At 43.5% G+C, this 22,002-nt stretch overlaps 3 protein-coding genes across 14 annotated transcripts in view; 1 reads left to right on the forward strand and 2 right to left on the reverse strand.

The window, feature by feature from the left end:
• The window catches only part of LYG1 (lysozyme g1), a 56,857-nt gene extending 52,368 nt beyond the window's left edge, over positions 1-4,489 (reverse strand). For 5 of the 7 annotated variants that reach the window (XM_003413598.4, XM_023552556.2, XM_023552558.2 and 2 more), the window contains exon 1: positions 3,408-3,707. The gene's annotated coding sequence lies outside the window, so the exon portion shown is untranslated. Of the gene's footprint in view, positions 1-3,407; positions 3,708-4,374 lie in introns of those variants that run through there. The other 2 variants (XM_064268467.1, XM_064268468.1) reach the window with 2 other exon arrangements.
• Positions 3,821-21,811, reverse strand: TXNDC9 (thioredoxin domain containing 9). 5 transcript variants are annotated; one of them, XM_064268470.1, is made up of 5 exons: positions 21,636-21,811; positions 17,009-17,227; positions 12,050-12,168; positions 7,185-7,439; positions 3,821-4,675 (listed from the first exon to the last, which is right to left on the reverse strand). In XM_064268470.1, the coding sequence occupies exons 2-5, from the start codon at positions 17,195-17,197 to the stop codon at positions 4,558-4,560; spliced, it is 681 nt and encodes a 226-aa protein (XP_064124540.1). In that variant the 5' UTR covers positions 17,198-17,227; positions 21,636-21,811; the 3' UTR covers positions 3,821-4,557. The 5 variants fall into 5 exon arrangements, with proteins under 5 accessions (XP_064124540.1, XP_064124542.1, XP_003413647.1 ...); XM_064268472.1 differs by lacking the exon at positions 21,636-21,811 and adding an exon at positions 19,618-19,750 and having other exon boundaries at positions 3,821-4,506; XM_003413599.3 differs by lacking the exon at positions 21,636-21,811 and adding an exon at positions 19,618-19,750.
• EIF5B (eukaryotic translation initiation factor 5B) overlaps positions 21,028-22,002 on the forward strand; it is a 69,897-nt gene continuing 68,922 nt past the window's right edge. For both annotated transcript variants that reach the window (XM_010593546.3, XM_023552555.2), the window contains exon 1: positions 21,028-21,215. In XM_010593546.3, coding sequence (XP_010591848.1) covers positions 21,181-21,215 — 35 coding nt within the window. In that variant the 5' untranslated portion in view covers positions 21,028-21,180. The remainder of the gene's footprint in view (positions 21,216-22,002) is intronic.

Genomic DNA, 22,002 nt, shown 5'->3' on the forward strand with positions numbered 1-22,002 from the left:
TGACAGAGAAAGCCTTCCCCTGGAGCTGGCACCCTGAATTTGGACTTGTAAGCTGTGAGAATAAATCTGTTTGTTAAAGCCACGTATTTGTGGCACTTCTGTTATAGCAGCACTAGATAACTAAGCTGCATTCCCTAAGTTTTGGTATGTTGCATCATTTTCATTCATCTCAAGGTATATTCTAACTTCCCTGTGATTTCCTCTTTGATCCATCAGGTATTTCCAAACTAAAACCAAACCCAGTGCCGTCGAGTCAATTCCAACTCATAATGGCACTATAGGACAGAGTAGAACTGCCCCATAGAGTTTCCAAGGAGCGCCTGGTGGATCTGAACTGCCAACCCTTTGGTTAGCAGCCGTAGCACTTAACCACTATGCCACCAGGGTTTCCGTCAGTTATTTAGGAGTGTGTTAATTTCTATGTCACTTGTGAACTGCCCAAATGTTACTGATTTCTGATTTCATTCCGTTTTGACCAGAGAACTTACATTGCTTGATTTCAACACTTTTAAATTGAGGCTTACTTTATTTCCGAGCATATCTTCAACCTTGGAGAAAGTTCCAGGTGCTCATGAAAAGAATGTACACTCTCTTGTTGTAACGCTCAATAGATGCCTCTTAGGTCTCATTGGTTTACAGTGTTGTCGGTTTTCTATTTCCTTGTTGATCTTCTAACTAGCCGTCTTACCATTATCCAAAGTAGGGCAACTGCCCTATAGGGTTTCCAAGGCTGTAATCTTTACAGAAAGAGACTGCCATGTCACCTTCCATGGAGCAGCTGGTGGGTTCAAACCACCAACCTTTCAGTTAGCAGCCAAGTGCTTTAACCACTGTGCCACCAGGGCTCCTCAGTTTCTGATAAATCACCTGTTAGTTGGTTTTCTTCTATATTATTAGTGGTTCTTTTGCTGCTTTCAAGGCTGTCTTTTGACATTTTACTATGACATGTCCAGGTATGGATATTTTCATCATACCTGGAATTTTCTGATCATCCTGGATTCATAGATTTTCATCAAATTTGGGAGTTTTCAGCAATTATTTCTTCTAATATTTGTTACTGCTCCTACCCTCTCTCCTCTGCTTCTGGTACTCCCATCATACGTAAGTTGGTATCTACTTCTTTGAAGTTCTATTTTTCTTCATTTCTTTGTGTTGCACAGTCTTTACTGACCAGTCTCCAAGTCTGCTGACTCTATTGCCAGTTCAAATCTACTGTTGAGTCCCTCTAGAGAATTCTGGTTATTGATTTTTCAATTCCAAAATGTCCATTTGGTTCCTTGTTTTTTTTTCCAGAGACTTTCCAGCTCTTTACTGATATTAAGCTGAAACACTGCAACCATTCCTTCCTTCAAGTATGGCTTCTGTTCATCTTTCTGAACATAACAGCTGCTGTCCAGTCTTTGCTAAATCCAACATTGCTGTTGTTTGCCACTGAGTCAATTCTGACTCATAGTGACCCTATATGACAGAGCTGAACTGCCCCAAAGGGTTTCCTAGGCTGTAATCTTTCAGGGGGCAGATTGTCAGATCTTTTCTCCCACAGAGTGGCTGCTGGGTTCGAACTGCTGACCTTCCGGTTAGCAGCCAAGCACTTAACCATTGTGCCACCAGGGCTCCTGCAGTGTGATCGGTCACTTTTATACAGCCTTTCTCCCTGTGGTCTTGTAATTTTCACTAAACGACTGGGTGGAGCCATGAAAATGAAGTGTTGTGGCCCACCAAGAGGACTGGATAGCTTGCTAATGATGTAAATAAGGTGCATGACATTCCCACTAGGCTGAAAATAAGCCATCCCAGAGGCAGGAAGAGAGGACCTCATGACCATCAAGGAAGAAGAACTGGGAGTGGAGTGTGTCCTTTGGATCCAAGAGACAGAGAGAGAAACAGCTGTTAACACCGGAGATAGCAAGAGACAGTGAGAAGGAGCGGCGGAGAAGCCGCAGCAGCAGAGGCAGTATAACCAAGACACTAGTAGGAGGCTTTCTGGCAGAGTGGGGTGCCCTTAGGCACTTCTTGGAGGAGCTAAAGAGCTTTTTAACACTTGCCTGAGCATGGCAGAGGCCAGGCTGAGGGGCTGAGGGGCTGAGGGCCAGAGAGCGGCTTGCCTGTGGCATGGCTGAGAACAGGCTACCCTGATCGAGGGACGATCCTGAGTGTTCCTGAACCTGAACTGTAGCCTGTTACTTCCCTAATAAACCTCATCATCGCGAGTATTGCTTGTAAGTTCTGTGTGGCCATTGCAACAAATTATCAAACCCAGCAGAGAAGTAGAATGCTTTGGGAGGAAAGGCTGGTGTCACCAGTTAGTAAAAAAGTCTGAGAGCTGAGGTGTATCTGACCATGCCTTCTAGGAATCAGCCTTGGGCTGATGCTGATCGTGATTTTCCCGCCCCCTTGTGAAGTCAGAAGACGTCAGAGGCCTCTGCTCCGCCAATTTTATGGCTCCTTAATCCAACATCTAGACCCTCACAAACAGTTTCTACTGGTTCCTTTTTTTCTTGTGTTTGGGCCACACTTTCCTGTTTGTTTGCATGTCTTGTAGTTTTTTGTTGAAAACTGCGCCTTTTAGATAATATATCATAGTAATTTTGGATGCTCATCCTTCCCTTCCCCTGGGACTTGTTTGTTTTTTAGTGGCTTGGCTGGACTATTTCAGTGAAGTCCACATACCCTGAAGGGGGCAGCTGTTATCCAAAATACATCCATCAAAACTATCTTTCAGAAATGGAGACAAAGGCGTGGCCAGATTTTAAAAAGGCAGGAGGGGTAGAGGGGTGTTGGTCCTCAGGGGGTGCAGCCTGCGCATGTGCACAGCCAGCCTGAATCTTCCCTTACTAGCAAGAACAGGGCTTTCAGCAGGGCTTCCTTGTACTGTTTCCTTCCCTCATCTACTTGTTAAGGTTCTAGTTGTTCTGTTACCACATCCTGCAATGAGCGCCAACTGACAGCTTAACTTTATTGTTCTTAACAGTGACCTGGGGCATAAGTTGATCCATAGTTTAACTTAATTAAATTCAGGCCCCTGTGCGGTAGTCTTTGAGGCTTGCTGTGACCCTATGAAGACTCTTCCTAGCTCCTTTCTCTGGTTCTCTTTGTTAGACTTCTCAGTGGTCTACTTTTCCACTTGTTGCTATAATGGAGCTACCAGTCTCCTTTTAATTGTTCACCACCAAAATCTCCATTATTTTCAGGAACACCCTTAGGCTTGAACTTCCTCTCCCTCACTCTGTTCTACATAAAATCAATTCCCTCAGGAAGAACTACAGAGCTCTTTTTCTCCCACTGGGCAAAACTGGTGTGCTATCGCTCCAGAGCTTGTAACGAAATAATAGCCAGCTTCCCTAGGAGTGATACGCCTGGTCTATAAATAGGGCGCTGGGTGGTGGCCTCTGGTCTTTTCTCCTTACCTTTCTTTGTATGGAACCTCAACTCTGAGCAAGCTGGGGAACGGCAATTGGGATCCAGTATCTTTGGTCAGTCATGCACGGGACCGAGCTTCTGCCTCACACGTGGGGACTGAGTGGAGGAAGGGAGGTCCAGATCTGCTGTTCTTGCCTGGAATAGAGCTTCTGCAACATCGAGCTGGGAGTAGAAGAGGAACACTAGCAGTCTGCTCCTCCCAGGAGAAAGCATAGTCCTAGACTGGTAGCTAGAGGGAAAGGGAGCCCTGTGTTATTGGCTCGCTTGCCTATAGTAGTTTCCATTTCACTGAGCCGGGAGACAGGGGGCATGGGGTCATGGCTCAAACGTCACAGACTCTCAGTTCTAACCAAGATTTAGTATATTTCCTTGAATAAATATTTCTCTGTTTGCTGCATGCTCCTATGACAATTTCCAATGACTTTAATGGCTTTTTTAAAAATAATTGTTACAAGTTGTTGTTGTGTTACTGAGGAGAGAGTTCACAGACCTCCTCATGCCACCATTCCAAAGATGCAGCCTGATTAGTTTTTAACGTATGTCTTAAAATACAAGCACTCAGTACCCATTAAATAAGGCAGTATGTTCACACAGGAACAACTCTCAGCTGCAATCAGTTAATTTAGCATTGACATACAGCATACAGAATCAATAAATACGCAGTTCTCTAACAGCTAATTAAAAATATTCTAGAGGTGAAGTGTGTTGACAGTAGTTTACACGTACAGCGTGTTATACCAGTAAATGTTACCTGACCTAGCGTATAAAGTAAACAATGCTGCTTAAGAATTAGTCCTGCAAGAGTCTATTGAATTTCTATTTCCAGTTCAGTAGATTAAAAACACATATGTGAATGATATAAAAACTAAGAATCATATTGTGATAAAATCAATCTCAAAAATAGAGAATCCAGACCCTTCCCATAGAATGGAAGAACTCCGAAGTTTTCCTCACCTTAAACATAATCTCCACACAGAAAATATCAAAGATGTATTTCACCGTGACGCAAGTGTATAAAACTCCAGAACGTGTGCGTTAGGTGGACAGCGCATCGAAACCAAGAGCATTTAGAAAACACACCTAAATCTGAAATAGGCAGAAATCAAAAGATGATTTACAAAGAGTTATAATTAAACTCTAATCATCATCAGAGTCTGAATCATATTTCTTTCCTCGGATAGTTTTCTTTTCCAACTTTGTGAAGTTTGTTCCAAATTTCTTTTGGCTCTGAAATGGTGGCTCCATTAAATTTCCACTAAAAATAAAGCAGATTTGAAAAGCATTTTATTCTTTATAATTTAGTACAGCTGGTAAACTGAATTGCATAAAAACTTATCTTCCTCACTTTACCTAAAATTTCTTTAAAATGTTGGCGTTAGGGAAGAGGTGTAATATTCATATTGATGGTTAATAGTTATAAACCATATCTTATACTAACTATTTTAAGTCAATGTTTTATTTTCGCTTTTATGATTAATGACTGACAACAATTTCACAGGATGTGCCAACAAAATTTCTGACCAAAAAGCACAGAAGGAAGTAAAAAAGCATTTTGGTTTCATTTGTTCTGGATACACTGGCCTTGTATTAGATATTCCTTTTCCTGTAACAATGACACAGGACAATGCTATCCTATTGTTGATAACCTGTTATGATCTGTTTGATCTTTTTTTAACATCTCTTAAAGTTTAGATCTCTACAGACATCAACAAAATCTGTGGAATTCATTATCATTAACTTGGAATTGGTATGAAACCCTTTTCAGTGACACTTGAGAAAAAAATAAAACAATTTCTTCATTTAAAAAGATATTGGCGACTATTCCTAGCACCCAGATTCTGGTTTCCAAATATCTTTTACCACTGAAAGGAATCCTGGCTCCTCTGACAAACAGCCAATTCCAGGGACAGTACAGCATGAATCCCCTTAAAACATCTTATATGCACCAGAAAGGAACTGCTCAGAGAATTATGGGATCATGTCAAAAAGACACAGAGATCAGCCTGAAGGGAGCTCTCACTAGCCAAGTCTGAAACAATTTGAGGTTCACAGTAAATAATAATAGTAACAGACCGTAACCCACTGAATAAAATAATCTATGCCCCATACAAATATAGGTAAATGTAGGAGATGGGAAAATTCTTTATTAAGTCACCATTTAGTCTGGTGGACAATTGGTTAAACTAGTGGTCAGAGTAACTACCACCAGACATGAGACAAACTGACATCCCGTGCCTCCTGCTAAGATGGAGTGAGGAGGCTTCAGCATCACCTCCCTGACACGCCTGCCAGAAATGCGTAATCCCATGTAATCTTGAGGGAACACTAAGCACATCCATATTGGGGGTTGTTCTACAAAATAACTAGGTTGTTTTGTTGTCAGATGCTTTTGAGTCAATTCTGAACTAGTCTGCACTCTTCAAAAATGCCAAAGTTCTGAAAAACAAAGAAAGGATGGTGAATTGTTCCAGGTTAATGGAAACTAAATGCACAGATAACGAAATGCTGCAGATCTCTTAGGCGTGGAGGACATTACTGAGACAACGGGCAGAAGCCGGATACAGCCTGTAGATTACAAGACAGTATCGGTGGTAATTTCCTGTATTACTAATTGTACTGTGGGCATGTAAGAAAACGTCCTGGTTCTTAGGACGTGTATGTGGAAGTACTAAGGAGTAAAGGACACCACATAAATAACTTCCACTCAAACAGGTCTGAAAATTTTTTTACCTATATACAAAGAGAATGACAAAGCAAATACTATAAAGAGTTTAAAATTGAGGAACATGAGTGAAGGGATATGGGAATTCCTTGTACTAGGTTTGTAACTTTTTAAAGTTTGAAATTACTTCAAAATAATTAATTTTATTTAATAAACGTAGTATTTTATGTTAATATTAAGAAAACAAAACCCAACACTTCTAAAGCCAGTTCCTACAACACATGAATGGGTTAGGCAGGTCTAGAACGAATGCAGAGAACAAGTCGGGTGGAGTGTGGGCAGAGAAAAAAATGACACAACTTTCTATTTATTTAAAGGCAGTATTGACTCTGGAACAATGATTGTACAATTTTACCTATTATTTTTCCAAGTTAAGAACAGGCACAAAAGGTGATATGCTCTGATTTGTGGAATCATAAATTGTCTGGAGAAGTGGGAGAAGGGATGAATGAAAATAGAAGTTGGATTTTAGATTTGTTTTCAAACTGATACTGCTCCCCTTAGTAAGGTAAACTAAGCACAGAAACTTTAAAAAATTTTTTTTATCAGATTCTACAGTCGAGGCAGGAATACCTATATTAAAAATCTCATGTTTTAAAATGCAACCTTCTTTATAGTAGCGTGCTTTTAATTTTTATTTCACTGAAGAGAACCATTTAAACTGTAATCAATTTAAGTAACTTAGCACACTGGGAAAGATTCAATTCTGTAAGTGTCATTTCAGATTCCTAGATTAATACAGATTGCACTTCAAAAAGATCCATTGGGCTGAAAACTTTTATAGCTAGGTGTACTCCAAGACTCACTTTTATCTGTACATCGGACTTTGGTTCCATTAATTCTTGCTGCGGGGTCATGCTAATGATGCACACTTTAAAAAATACGTTTCTCCTTTGTGAAAATTTTCTATACACCTTAGCCAAAGATCTTGATTTCATAAAAAGTGTTAAGATACAAAATCCTCTCTAAAAATATCAATGGAAGACACTAATTAAACTAAAATAATGAATTAAAAATAAATCATTCCTTTTCTGAAAGTTACCTGTAATTAAGAATATCAGAGCAACCGAGCCTCCACTCTAAGGTTTCTGTGGTGAAGTCATCTGTATTTCCGAGGTCAGTGAATCCAACAACATAATCTTGAGTTTTCCCATCTTTCACCAGTGCTAGTGTGGGAATGACTTTGATACGCAGTCTCTCACAAAGGAAAGGAGCCTTTTCCACATTCAGCTTCAAAAATTTGGTCTCCAGATGTTTCTTGGACAGTACCGCCAAATGTCTGTCTATTATTTTACACCTGTAACAACAAAATAGAAATTAAAAAATCTCAAACAACAGATTTATTTTTCAAATAAATATCATTAGCTGCCACTGAGTCAATCCTGACTCACAGAGGCTCCAAGTGTGCAGATCAGAACTGCACTCCATAGGGTTTTCAAGGCTGGGTGGGACCTTCTGGAAGCAGACTGCCGGGACTTACCTCTGAGCTGCCCCCGGGTGGGTTTGAACTACCAACCATTTGGTTAGTACTCCAGTGCTTAACCATTAGGATACATCTAATTTTGCAGTTTTCGTTTGAGTTTTATAATTAGGCAGCCAACCTATGGTTGTCAGGTGACCTCATTTCCTTATCACAGGGGTGGTTGTCGTGTGCCGTTGAGTTGATGCTGACTCACGGCAACCTGATATGACAGAGTAGAGCTTCCCCATGGAGTTTCCCAGGCTGAACCTTTTACAGGAGCAGACTGCCTGGTCTTTTCTCCACAGAGCCGCTGGTGAATAGGTTAGCTGCTCAGTTATGAGGCAGAAAAACAATCTAGCAGTCTAGAAGGTTGTATCTGCCCTGATGATATTTATAAAGAACAAAAGTATTAAATATATCCCCTAGTTATACAGAGGTTCACAAAGTTGTCATGTTGGTCATGAGAACAAAAATTTCGTTAAGATTGCCATTTCCCTAGGCATGTTTCCTGATGTCTCCACAGGGAGCTCGAAGTGGGGATAAATCACAATTTGATGAAACCCAGAAGAGAATTCTAAAAATAGGAAAGGTACACTGGATGCTGTATTTGGAGGTCCATTAGGAAGGACTGAATGTGCCCCCGAGAAGGAACGTTTTATTTTTAACTGTGTACCTGTCAGTCAAAAGTACATTAAGGTTAAAGGCTACTAATAATCTTTAAGTAAATATGGCCACTATGGTTCCAAAGAAATGAAAAATATCAATAGTAATTGCTATTAAGTTGCCTTCTACTGAAGAAAAAAAGGAAAGTGACATTTTCTTTAAATTACAATCTGTTTTTGTCAAACTGGTCAATCCTCTAGCTATTTGGAAACAGACTGTTGTAATAATCTTTCAGACCAGTGGTTTTTTTTTTTTTTTTTTAAATCGTGCTTTAAGTGAAAATTTATAATCCAAGTCAGTTTCTCATACAAAAACTTATACACACATTGTTATGTGACCCTAGTTGCTCTCCTTACAATGTGACAGCACACTCCTCCTCTCCACCCTGTATTTCCCGTGTCCATTCAACCAGCTCCTTTCCCCCTCTGCCTTATCTTGCCTCCAGACAGGAGTTGCCCACACAGTCTCATGTGTCTACTTGAGCTAAGAAGCACACTCTTCACCAGTATCATTTTATGTCTCCCAGTCCAGTCTAATCTGTCTGAAGATTTGGCTTCAGGAATGGTTTTAGTTCTGGGCTAATGGAGAGTCTGGGGGCCACGATCTCTAAGGTCCCTCCAGTCTCAGTCAGACCATTAAGTTAGACCAGCGGTTCTTAACCCTACTTGTTCATCACAATCTACTTTTAAAATATACAGATAAATCAAAACTCTCTGGGAGTGGAGTCGGGAAACATGGAGGTTATTCTTATGCCCTAATAATGTTTGAGAACTATGGCTTTAGACGACTCAGAGAACAAATGCTTCATGGTCGTTTTTACTAGTCAACTATTTTTGTGTATTACTTGGTGTAGTTTTTCCTGAACTAGGCTTGGGTCTAGCAAGTTTCTTATAACTTTGATGTCTCACTACTTTCCCCTGAATGAATCTTTTGTACACCACCTATGTAGTCCAGTAATGTGATTTTGGCAGGGCTTGGGACTGGTTCAGTCAAGGCCAACGAAGCAAACAGGAAGAGATCTGAAATTTTACAATTTGGGTTATTTGCCATGGCACTAGGAATGGGAAAAATTACAGGTCAAAGCCCTGGAATGGGAAACCTGGAAGGGGCATAGTGAGCCCCCTCAAGAGCATGTTGCACGAGACTGGATTCTTGACAGGACTGTGGAGAGGGACACACAAAGCTGCTGGTCACCTGCCATCTTTGAGCAGGGCACCACCATCTTTAAGCGGGGCAGCACTGTTTCCGAATCTGCTCAAATTCTGAGGGTGGGAAATTTGGTTGCAATGCAAAGAGTACCCTGCCTTCATTTCGTAAAAGGGAGATTGTCTAGCTGGGCTTCAATCTGTAATTTTTCCCATTCTGGGTACTGTGGCAAATCACCCAAATTTTAAAAATTCTGGGGTCTGTTCTGATGAGGACTCCCTGGCCATGACTGAACTGGGCAGAGCTGGCTTGAAACCCTCAATTTTATGCATGTGAAAAATTATGACGGAGAACAAATCAATAAACAGTTTTTGAATGAAACTCGTAAAAATCATAAATGAACTTTTATATGAGAAACATGCTCCCAAAAATTTGAACAGAAATCAACTCCATACTTTAAGTGGAATACGGCACCTGTTTTAAGTCAGTTTATGATTCTACCATTTGTCAATGAATTAATCCATTAAAAAAATCCAGAAACAGCAGTTGCGATGTAGTTAAAATAGCATCAGATGTAAAACTGGGGTTCAAACTCCTCTTTTAATAGCTGAGTGCTACTGAGTTGCTTACCCTCTCCATGCCTTGGTTTCCACACATGAAATGCAGGAATTACAACACCTATATCAAAGCGTTTTTCTGGATGTTCCAGAGAGAACATACATGAAACTTTTCCTTCCACTATGTGCGTATATACACGTACATTAACTGACCTGATTTTGATTTTTCAGCTTTGTTTGAAGGCAAAGGACTCCTGGTGCTGCGGTTTAACCATCAAATACACGTTCTAAACAGCTAGTAAGCGTTAGGTGTCGCTCTAGGGCTAGGCAAGCCCTCTGCCTTCATGAAATTAAGAATCCAGTGGGGGCAGACATATGATCAACAACCAAACAACATCAATCTTACATGTTATTCTGGTACCAATATATCACATGATTGTATCTGTCAGAGGTTGGCACCTTAACGAATTTGTGCCAATGTGAGATAATTTACTGTACCACAAAGGCAGAAGTTTCTGGGACAGTCTTCTACCTTCCCAGTCCCTTCCCCTACCCTTTCTTACAGGAGATTTCACTATTTTCTTCCATTTCTATTCTCTTAGTTAGTGAATCCCAGTCATCAATCCCTAAAGACGTTAACTAACAACCAAGCTGCTGGGTAATGAGGCTAAGACAAGGGCTAGACAGGCCTCATAAACGGCAGGAGAGAGCAGAGCTGAGACAACCGTGAGCAGTGCAGACTACACAGGAATGTTCGTCCATCATGCAGGGGCAGCTGCTACTGAGCACCAGAAAGCTCTGTCATACTGAATCCAGGTCTGGTATGGACACATTTTCTAAACTTTTTCTTTTTTAATTCAGAAGTCTGGATTTTTAAAAAATTGGGTATCTCCAAATTTTCACATGTTGGGAACTAATCAACTAATGAAATTTGTAGGCTAAAAAAAAAGGCTTGAGTCTCTGGTTTATCATATAACATCTTCTGGGGTATTTTCATTTTACAAGGGATCTACTTCCTTAGAGAGGTTTGCAGAATTGCATTAGTATAAGAGAAATCACATTTTTCTCCCTGCAGCTAAGCCTGGCAGTTTCGACTATGTTTCTGGTAAAAGGCTTGGTCAAGCCACTGTCTCCCCGTCAGACCTGCTGGCTGGGAAGGGCTGACTGAATGAATACGAACTCTGAAAGGCTGCTGGCCCCCATTCCTAACATCTTGACTATATCACAACAGTAGGAAAAGCAAGGCAGAAACAATTATTTTCGCACTGATAAAAATTTTAAGTAGACATTTCTAAGATTTTTTAAATTTTTATTGTGCTTTAAGTGAAAGTTTACAAATCAAGTCAGTCTCACATACAAAACCTTATATAAAAATTATATACACCTTGCTATATACTCCTAGTTGCTCTCCCCCTAATGAGACAGCATATTCCTTCTCTCTTCCCTGTGTTTCCATGTCCATTCAGCCAGCTTCTGTCCCCCTCGGCCTTCATATCTCCCCTCTAGACAGGAGCTGCCCAGATAGTCTCATGCGTCTACTTGATCCAAGAAGCCCACTCTTCACAAGTATCATTTTCTGTGCTGTAGTCCAGTCCAATCCCTGTTCTAAGATGTTTTTAAAGTTAGCTAATGAAAACATGGAGTCCCTAGGTGGTGCAAAGGTTAAGCACTCAACTGCCAGTAGAAAGGTTGGCGGTTCACACCCAACCAGAGGTGGTGCCTCAGAAGACAGGTCTAGAGATCTGCTTCTTAAAAGTAATAGCCTTGAAAACCCTATGGAGCAGTTCTACCCTGCACACATGGGGTCACCGTGAGTTGGAATCAATTCCATGGCAACTAACAACAACAGTGAAAATACAATTCAGAAAACATAAGACGTTTACATGGGAATATTCCTGATTTTCAATAATATTCATTTATACTTTTACATGCTTACCTTATGAATTGCTTAACTTTAATGCACTGATTTCTAACACAGTGAAGTATACTAGTTATTTTCCTTAATTTCTCAATTAAGTCAGTGTATCTCTAGTTAGATATTTCATCATGTTAAAAACCCCCTGATGGAAATGAAATTACCTGAATGTTGTGTCTCTGTAGAAATGGCAAACCACTTTTCTACTCTCCTTGACCTCCTGAAAAAAGTCTCTCTCACTAGGGATTTCTCTGTACTCGCCATGTCCTTTAGAAAGCCATTCCTAATTTGGAGAAAAGTGAAATATTACACATTTGAAATAAATCTTTCAGTACCACCTGACATTTTAGTGACAAAATCAACATGGTATTTTGTAATGAAGTTGGTTTTACCTTGCTGAGAAATGACTTCACTTTAGCTGTTTACTGTCCTGTTTCTTAGACAATGCAAAACTATAGACTATGGGCAATGACCGGTTCCACAACATGGCTTGGATTTAAGAAAATTATCTGCCTTGGTAGCTTAAAACATTTCTGTTTTCTCAGCACTACCAAAATAAAAATTCAGACCTGAGGGACTTACAGTGTAAGTATCCACTTAATTTCTTTGTATTCTTAAACTAACTAAAACCAGAATGCTTCTCTTGGCCATGAGACCAGAAGAACTGGATGGTGCCCAGCCACCATTACTGAACATTTTTATCAAAGACTCTATGGAAGAATCCTGATCAAAAGAAGAAAATGAGTGGAATTTCAAATTCTCATGGAACCCGGACTTTCTGGATCCATGGAGGCTGGATGAATCCTGAAAACTATTGCTCTGAAGTAATATTTAAACCTTAAAGCTAAAATATCCCCTCAAGTCTTCTTAAAACCAAACAATAGTTCAGCTTAACCAGTAAAGAATGTCTGCCTTGAGCACTGTATTCTTTTTCAAGATCTATACAGGATTAAAGGGGCCCTGGTGATACAGTGGTTAAGTGCTCAGCTGCTAATCTAAAAGTCAGTGGTTTGAACCCACCCCTCTGCTCCACGGTAGAAAGATGTAGCAGTCTTCTCCCATAAAGATTTACAGACTTGCAAATTCTATGGGGCAGTTCTACTCTGTCCTACAGGGTTGCAATCAACTGGATGGCAATGGGTTCAGTTTTTTATATAGAAAGAAATTGACAAGTGCAACTCAAAAGATCAGATAGGAAACTTAGGGGACAGTAGAGTTTATGTTAATGGGGGAGGAACAACTCAGAGAAGGAGGGCGAGAATGGCTGCACAACCCAAAGGATATAATCAATGTCTCTGAATTGTACACATAGAAATTGTTGAATTGGTGCATGTTCTGCTGTGTATACTCTCACAATACAATTTAAAAAAAAAAAAAGGGAAAGAATATTCATGAGATAATGCCAGTTGTGGGCAACGGGGGATATTACAGCAGCTCTGATGCTTTTTTTTTTTTTTCCTGATGCTTGGGAGTCCTGTTTACTTTGCACAGCTACCTCAAAGAGGCAGGTAAATCTTCTCTACTGGCACAAATGGGCAGTGTCCTAGGAAGGAAGGCTTGTCTGCTCCCATGATGTCCGGAAACAATAAAGATGTCCCAAGTCATCTAATCCAACTTCCTAAATCAATATGCCTGACCTTTCAGGTTCTTGAACCTTTCCTGTGATGGGAAGCTCATCACCTTAACTTGAAGCTCATTGCCTTTTTTTAGGCAGCTGGTTTTACTGAAAAAAAACAAACAAAAAAAAAAAACACTGGGTTTGCAGGCAGAAGGCATGGGTCTGAATACCTGTTCTACCACTTATTAGGCTAAGAAATCTAATACTCTTTGTGAGTCTCAATTTCCTGGAAAGTGGGGATGATAAAGTAACTATCTCATTGAGTTGTGAAAATGAAAACGAAACCACATACATGAAAAGGCCTAGAGCAGTGTTTGGTATTCACTTAAAAAAAAAAAAACTGTACACATATTCTCTAATATTTAGAAAGGTCTTCACACACTGAACTGCAATATATCCGTATCTTTGGATCCCCACTTGAATTGAAAATCAGAGATAAAAGTTCTAATATCTTTTTTATGTGTCAGCCCTTCAAATATCCCATCTCGCCTGTCTTCCCTTCTCCAGACTGAACATTTCCAGTTCTTTTTGATGGTTTCTCATATGAAAATATTTCTAGACATCTTACTCTTCTCCTTGTCCTCCTCTGGGAACGCTCTAACTTGTCCATATCCTTTTAAAATGCGGCAGAGCGTGAACGAGGCACTGTAGAAGTGCACCAAATAGGAGGGCTGGGCGGGCGGTCTCCTCCCTTCCTGTGGACTTCAGCTAACATTCACCTGGGCTCCGACTAGGAGGGCTGGGCATACCATCTCCTTCCCTCCTGTGGACTTCAGCTAACATCACCTGGGCTCCGACTAGGAGGGCTGGGTGTGCCATCTCCTCCCTTCCTGTGGACTTTGGCTAACATCACTTGGGCTGCATTTCACATTTCCTTACATTAAGCTGACAATCGGGAGGCCCAGATAGTTTCTCTTTATTTATTTCTGTGGTAAAGCTTCTGAAAACAGTTTAAACTCGAAATACAATTCCTCACTGACATGCGACATTTTGTGACTCCTTTCTTGATTCCCCAAGGACGTGTACTCTTTTTAAGAAAGGTACCTTTTTCTTTTGTTTGTCAAAAGGCTGACATTTCTTTTCATTTTTTATTCTCCTGTGTTTGTTTACACAACAGATTGAATACCTGAACCTGTCCACATTCCTGAGGGGGCAAGCCTGCTGATCCTCCAGCAACGCTTGTCGTCTCCCTAAGACACTCCCCATACCCCTGTGCTCTACACACAGCTCCTTTCAGGCAGCACGTGCTCCGCAGGTGTCTGCTGAATGCACTCAAACCAGGACAGCACAGATCACCATGCAGCTGGTCCTACCTGAGCCAGGTAGCACCTGGCTCTTAGAGGCTATCACCCAAGAGCCTCTGTTGGGCTCTTCTATTTCTTAGCTCACCCCCCTGCTCCTTACCTCAGTGCTACATCTCCAACTGCCCTAACAACAGGAAGGGCTTAGCTGACAGAGGGCTATAAATCAATGATGGGCTACTAAGTGCTGAGTATGTTGTTTGCACTCAGCTGCTAACCAAAAGGCTGGTGGTTCAAACCTACCCAGCGGCACCATGGAAGAAAAGGCCTGGCAATCTGTTTCCATACAGATTACAGCCAAGAGAACCCCATGGAACAGTTCTACTCTGTAACACATGCGGTTGCCATGAGTCGAAATTGACTCGACAGCACAAGATGACATGTCACTCTGTCTGATTTCTCCAATACCCTTGTGGATCAGAAGGAATATAAGTTACTACATTATCTGTATCACCCTTTCAAAAAGAGTACCTTTACAACCACTAAGGCTTGTTGCCTATTTCCTCAGAAAACATTTTAATAAAAATGATGTTAAATGCAATAATAGAAATCCTAAAATGAGATCCTGAGTTACTCCATGACAAATTCATCTTAAACCAATTTATATATTAATAATTAAAAAAAAGGCCCGAAGTATGTCCATATCAGTTGGTTTTTAATTACACATATGCAGACTACTGTCATGAATTGCTAACAACTTCATTTGGGATGTTATTTAATTAACATATATTCCTCACTGCACATCAGATAGGTTCAGTCTCTCTACAGACATATTATAGTTACTGCAGAAGAAAGCTGTGGCAGTCTGCTTCTGTGTCAAGATTATGGCCTTGGAAGCCCCAGAGGCCAGTTCTACTCTGTTCTATAAGGTCGCTGAGCTGGAATCAGCTTGACACCAGCGGGCTTGGTCTTGATCACGGTTATGACTTTTTTTTTCAGCTGGGCATTAGCAATTACCAGTGTACTTAACTGTGATCACAAAATATGAGTTTGTGGCAGAGTCTAATCATATACAAAAAAAAACCCACTGCTGTCGAATTGATTCCGACTCATAGCAAATCATACACAAAAAACCAAACCCACTGCTGTCAAGAATCATATACAGTACTATTTTAAACCCTTCAGTTCCAAAAATCTGTCCTCTGCTTATGAATTATTAGCATTCTCTTAATAGGACGGAGTATGATTTCAAAACCATGTAATACATCCTGTTCTAGAAAACTCAAGATACAAAAATTTGAACTCGGTCATATGAAAGATTCTTTCATTTCTGTAGCAACTGTTCTTAACAGTGAGGATGTAACACATCAGAAGTGCTACAGGAGCACAAACAAAACTCCCTGCCTGTTTCTTCAGACTCACGTTTCAGCTGCAGCAAAGTGAAGATGAATCAAAGGTGATGAGGAATTTCAATGTAACTTAAACCAATGGAAGCATATTTTTTATAAAAATTCAATTTACAGAATCTCACCCAACTCCTTTCAGAGTCTACAACTATGAGTTTATTCCACACACTCTACGGGACAACAAGGAAAGAGCTGAGACTACCTTACCTTGAGACCAGCATGAATTCTTTCAATAAGCCGTATAATTAAACTGTTACATTGGAAGTGCCTGGGTAATTTCTTCAACATAAATTGCTTTACAGCTCTTATTTGTCATTCCTGCTTTGGAGATGGCTAAATTACGACAGGCTTTAGTACTGCCTGCGAGCCCTGGTGGCACAGTGGTTAAGAGCTATGACTGCTAACCAAAAGGACGGCAGTTCAAACCCATCAGTCACTCCTTTGAAACTCTAGGGGACAGCTCTACTCTGTTCTCTAGGGTCATTATGAGTCAAATCAACTCAACGCCAACGGGTTTGGTTTTTGGTTAGTGCTACCTGAAATGGAAACTACTGACTCCTAGAGCTCCCCTGCTCCTCCTAGACCACCCTCTCCTCAATTAAAAAAATCTGAGCTCTGGAAATAATTTTGAGCAGGATCTGTCTCTTTTACTTGATTCTGGATTAATACATGAATTAGGCTAACTTCTGAATGCTTTTTTTCCCCACCCCGACTAAATTTTTAACAGTCCTAAGTACTTTCAGTTCCAAATTCACTAAAAATTGAGGACGAAAATGTAAGCCACTAGAGCAGATGTATATGTAAGCTGTTAGGAGCACTCTGTTACAGCAACTTCAGAAAGCAGGGCAGAGAGGTTACTTGTTTCTGCTGTTGGTCTTTCCTCAGCGCTTCGAGCCTCTTCTCCTTGAGGCGTTCCAGTTCGTCCTCACCCATCTGATCCAGTTTCTGGATCTCAGAATTGAGATGTTCTTCCACCAGCGCGGTGGTCTGAAGCAGCTGGTGCTCCAGGGCTTTTGAGAACATGTCAACAGATGCATTGGCTTCCATTCTTCAAAATGGCACAGTTCAGCCTTGGTGCTAGGGCAAGATTGATAAAAGTAGAAGAAAATTACAAACAATAAGAAAAGTTTTCCCTCCCATTCTCAAAAACTCTAGTAAGTATATAATCTGTATGGCACTTAGTATTCTGCTTCTAGTCAAGCACTTGACTTTAGGCTCAAGAATTTCTATTTAAATGTTTTAAAATTTAATTTTCAATTGGTTATAGTTACACAACTCAAAAACTATATACAGTGAAGTTAGGATGCTTCTGACTTAGTTTGTTTTAATATACCAAAACAAAGAGAAGTATTCAAGAGCATCACCAGACCAGAGAGTTGAAAAGCTGGGAGTCATACCTAGTGATGTGCACTGACCATAAGTGTTCTTTACCAAAGGAAAAGGGAAGGAAAGCATAAACGACTGTGAAAGAGCAAGGTATAACTGTACTGAGGTTTTCACATAAACATACACATCAAACTTTACTTCAACATACAGCAGAGTTGAACAGAAGGCAGAGTTTTTTCATGGTCTCTGCTCAAGCAAGATTAATGTCTCTAGGCCCTAAGAGACCCGGTAACAATGTATGTCAAGAACAGAGCCCCAGATTCCACAGATGTCAGTTCCATTCCCTTTCTCCCGTTACTAACAAAGTGTTTGTTGTTGTTAGTTGTCCTCCAGTTGATTCTGGCTCACGACAACCCCATGCGTGCAGAGTAAAACTGCTCCATAGGATTTTCAAACCTGTGACCTTTCAGAAGCAGATCACCAGGCCTGTCTTCTGAGGTGCCTCTGGGTGGGTTTGAACTGCCAACCTTTCATCTAGAATCAAGTGCTTAACAGCTGGTTGCACCACTCAGGGACTCAAATACACAAAGCCACAAAAATTGAAACAGGTATTGATTTAATAACAGTCTGTTCTTAACTCTGATGTGAAACAACACAACACTCCAAAGATTTAAAAAAAATTGATTTTTCCATCAACACTGCTTTGTGTAAAATACCAAAAAACCAAACCCATTGCCGTTGAATCGATTCCAACTCACAGCCACTGGACAGGACAGAGTAGAACTGCCCCATAGAGTTTCCAAGGAGCAGCTGGTGGATTCAACCTTTTGACCTTTTATCTAGCAGCCCAGCTCTTAACCACTGCCCTACTAGGGCTCCCTTTGTAAAACAGTGCTCTAAAAATTTGTCTGTTTTGTCAAAGTATTATAAAACCTAACTAATTCAGATTAGAAAGGGAGATCTATCTCTACATATGTTTTAAAACAAACAATATTATTTTTGGCCCACAACAAGCAATTTTCTGTGTTGTCTAGCTGAATCTTTGGGTAAATATCACAGAAAGAAGATTTACCATTTGCTTACGAGGGCAGGAATCTGTCCATCTTGGTAAACTATATTTCATACAGTAGTGAAGCACCGAGAAAATCTGAATAAATTCTGAACTTATTCATCCAGCTTCTGACAGTGTCTGGCCCACACAGAAGCCTTCCATAAATGTTTGTTGAGCTGAAGAAAAATAACCTCTTTGCAAACGTCACTTGTAATTCCTTTTTCTTTACGAGAAAAGCAGTTGAAAAGTACACCCAATTTCATCTTTGCCTCCCAGAGTTAGCTAGCTAGCACAGCGCCCGGAACACAGCGGTGTTCCTTGCTCCACGTTCAATGAGCACGCGCCCAGCTTCCCCTCAAATTGCCCTAAGTGTCAAAACACACCTATTTCTGAGTTTAAAAAACCAAATCGTAAGCTCCTCTAACATGCTATTATGCTATAAAAGTGAAAAAAAGCTGTGTTTCAAATAAACGCTCACTTCCTCCCACCCCGGGCCTCCCACGAACCACGTCGGTCGGCGCGGGGACCAGGTGAGGCAGAAACTGGGTCCTAAACACCGCGCTGCAGCGCCAGGACCTGTTCTTACTAGGGGCGCAGCGAAGCTTCCCCGTGACGTTTCACGGGATGAGCCCAGAATTTCATTTTGGAAGAAATGGAAACAGAAGCAACTAACAGCCTCTGTTCCGGGGGTTCACCGCACTCAGAAAGGAAAAACGCTCACAGAGACGGTCTAGCGGTCCCGTAACTCATTCTCCAACCATGAGCGTCCGACTCTTCTCTTTTCCAGCACAGCCGGAAGGGCGGGAAGGGACACAGTTTGTCCCCACATTACCCGACGTTTCCTCAGTTTCCCTCCGGGCACCCGCCAGGACAGTCAAGGGGCCTTCCCCAGAGGATCCTCACCGCTGCCGAGGCCCCAGGCACCAATGAGGGCAGCGCTCCGGGGACCCCGACCTCCACCCTCCGGGGGCGCACGGACACCGGGCCGGGCCGCGCCCCTCCCCGGCCTGCAGGCTGTGGGCCGGCCGTGTGTCCATCAGCACCGGGACGAGGTGGCCGGTCTTCCCACACCGCCCTCCGCCTCACTCACCTGAGCTCACGGTGCGCCTGGGAAGCGGAGGAGCAGGAGGTCCACGAATGCGGCCCACTAACGCTACAGCCTCGCAGCAGCGGCGGACCGCCGTGAGCCAGCCGTCTTCTCCGCCTCCTCATTGGCTCCGGTCCTCTCGCGATACAACCTGCGACACCCGAGGAGGAGGGGCGGCTCGTGCGGCGAGCGCTTCTGCGCGCGCACCGCCCCCTCCACCCGAAGCACCTCGGGACCCGTGGTTGCCTATCTTTCGCCTCCCTTCCGGTGAACTGCCCGGCGGAAGAGGGAGCGAAGTACGCTGGGAGTTGTAGTTTTTACAGTAATGAGCCTGGCGCCCGGCTGTCTTAAGCACAGTCCCTCAGTAGTCATTATCACGTTTCCTCAGAAATGAGATAGCGGCGATCTTGCTCGGGACTGACAGTCAGTCTCCGTTTGCGTTCTCTGTTTATTGAACATTTTCTAAACACTTGAGGTCTAACTTGCACAGCACGATGAGTTTTTACATAGGTGACACTTGTCGTAGCACCCCACTCCCGGGATCAAGATGTAGAACATTCTCATTACCCTAGTAGGTTTCTTAGTGACTTCCCTAACATACTAACTTTTAGGGACTTACTCTTACTTTAAATGTAAAGATCACAACCGATTTGGGGGCCATTAATGGGTACAGGAGTCCTCGGGTGGTACAAACGGTTAAGCTCCTTACTATGAAAGGTCGCCCGTTTAAACCCACCCAGAGGCGCCTCCGAAGGAAGTCTGACCCTCCGCTTCTGAAAGGCAGCCACCTATGGGGTAGGTCCACCCTGAAACACACGGGGTGGCCGCGAGTCAGAACAGGCTGGGTGGCAACCTGCCGTGGTCGTGTGTCCTCGTTACATGTTTTCTTCAGTGAGTGAATATACTTCATAATCCACGCATGCTATTGAAAGACCCCACTTTTGCCCTGGATGTCTCTCCGTTGGGAATACCCAGAGAGTTCGTCTTCAGCTCATTACGGTTCTTTACTGAACTTCCTGCCGCTGAGACTACAAAGGCACAGAGATTAAAAGCTGGAATACAAGGTATAGAGGTTAAAAGGTGGAATACAAGGCACAGCGGTTAAAAGGTGGAAGGAAAAGTCCCTTTGTGAACCGAATGCCAATCCCCCAAGTCTGTCCTCCCCCGCGGAGAGGGGCTGACGTGGGGACTGGCCACCTAATTGTCCCCCTGTGGTTCTAGAACCCGGCAGCGGCGCGGCTGTGGGCGCGCGGACGACGCTGCCGACAGGGGGCGCGCGGGCTCCCGCCCAGCCAGCGGCTCCACAGGCGACGCTCTACCCGAGGCGCCGCTCTCGATGAGCCGCGCCCTGCGTCCCCACGCTGCGGCGGCGGGGCGACGCGCTTGCGCACTGGGCGCTCACACCATATGTGCCCTGTCCCGGTGCGCGGGTCTGTGGGGAGCCGGGAGCGAGAGGCGGCAGCGTAGGGGGGCCGGAGCCGAGCGGACAGCACGGTCGGCCGGGGGACAGTGGGTCTGTGACAGACCGAAGGAAAGGGCCGAGGCCGCGAGGCTCGCTGACACGCGATGGGGAAGAAACAGAAAAACAAGAGCGAGGACAGGTAGGCAGTGGCTCGGTGCGCGCGACAGCGGCCGCCGCGGCTCGGTGGGGCGCGCAGGTCCCGGCGGGCGCGGGGCGGACCGGGCCGGGGGCGCGGGCCTGGAGCCGCAGGGGTCGCGGGCCTGGACCCGCAGAGAACGGGCAGGTCCGCCGCCCCGGTGCCGGAAGGCGCGGAGGGCCTCGGTCGTCCCCGCGAGGCTCCGCGTCCCCGCTGCCTCTCCGGCCTGGCGGAGAGGGGTCCCCGGCGGCGCCGGCCTGGGGAGCGGGGCGGGCGTTTGGGGAGCCCGGCCGGCTGGGAGGGCTCGTCGGGCCAGCCCGGCCGGCCAGGTGGGCGTTGTTTTCGCGGCGCCGCTGCTGGCGGAGTCGAGCTCCCTGTGTCCCCACGGCGCGGGTCGGGAGGAATTCTTCCTGTGCTTTGTACCTGGCAGTCCTTGGGGCGAGAAGGCAGTCGGAGTCTGAGCGACGTGCGCAGCTCTCCGCGCTCTGCTGGGCTGGGCTGAAGTCGGAGCGCCGTGCGTGGGCTCGCTCCTGAACTTGGTCTCACCTGGAGCCAACTCTCGGGGACCACAGAGCTGCCTGTTCGCGCTCCGTGCTTCTCTCGTTCCTTCTTCCGGCCCGTCTTGTGGTCATTTCTTTGCTCTCTAGCACCTCCCCTAAGAAAGGAGGAGGAGATGAAACAAACCAACCAGGGGCGCTCCTTTCTAACCGCTTAACAGGCTTTGGGGGTGACTCTGTCGGTAGTTACTTACCGGGAGATTTTTGGAACATTTCTGTGTGTGACGTTCGAT

The sequence above is a fragment of the Loxodonta africana genome, chromosome 15, assembly GCF_030014295.1.
Source record: "Loxodonta africana isolate mLoxAfr1 chromosome 15, mLoxAfr1.hap2, whole genome shotgun sequence".
Classification (NCBI taxonomy): domain Eukaryota; kingdom Metazoa; phylum Chordata; class Mammalia; order Proboscidea; family Elephantidae; genus Loxodonta; species Loxodonta africana.

Coding starts and splice junctions, on each gene's coding strand:
- TXNDC9 (XM_064268470.1), bottom strand. CDS start 17,197: ATGGAAGCCAATGCATCTGTTGACATGTTCTCAAAAGCCCTGGAGCAC. Junction 12,169..17,008: donor AAGACCAACAGCAGAAACAA/GTAACCTCTCTG, acceptor TCTCCAAATTAG/GAATGGCTTTCTAAAGGACA. Junction 4,676..7,184: donor TCTGATATTCTTAATTACAG/GTAACTTTCAGA, acceptor CTTTATTTTTAG/TGGAAATTTAATGGAGCCAC.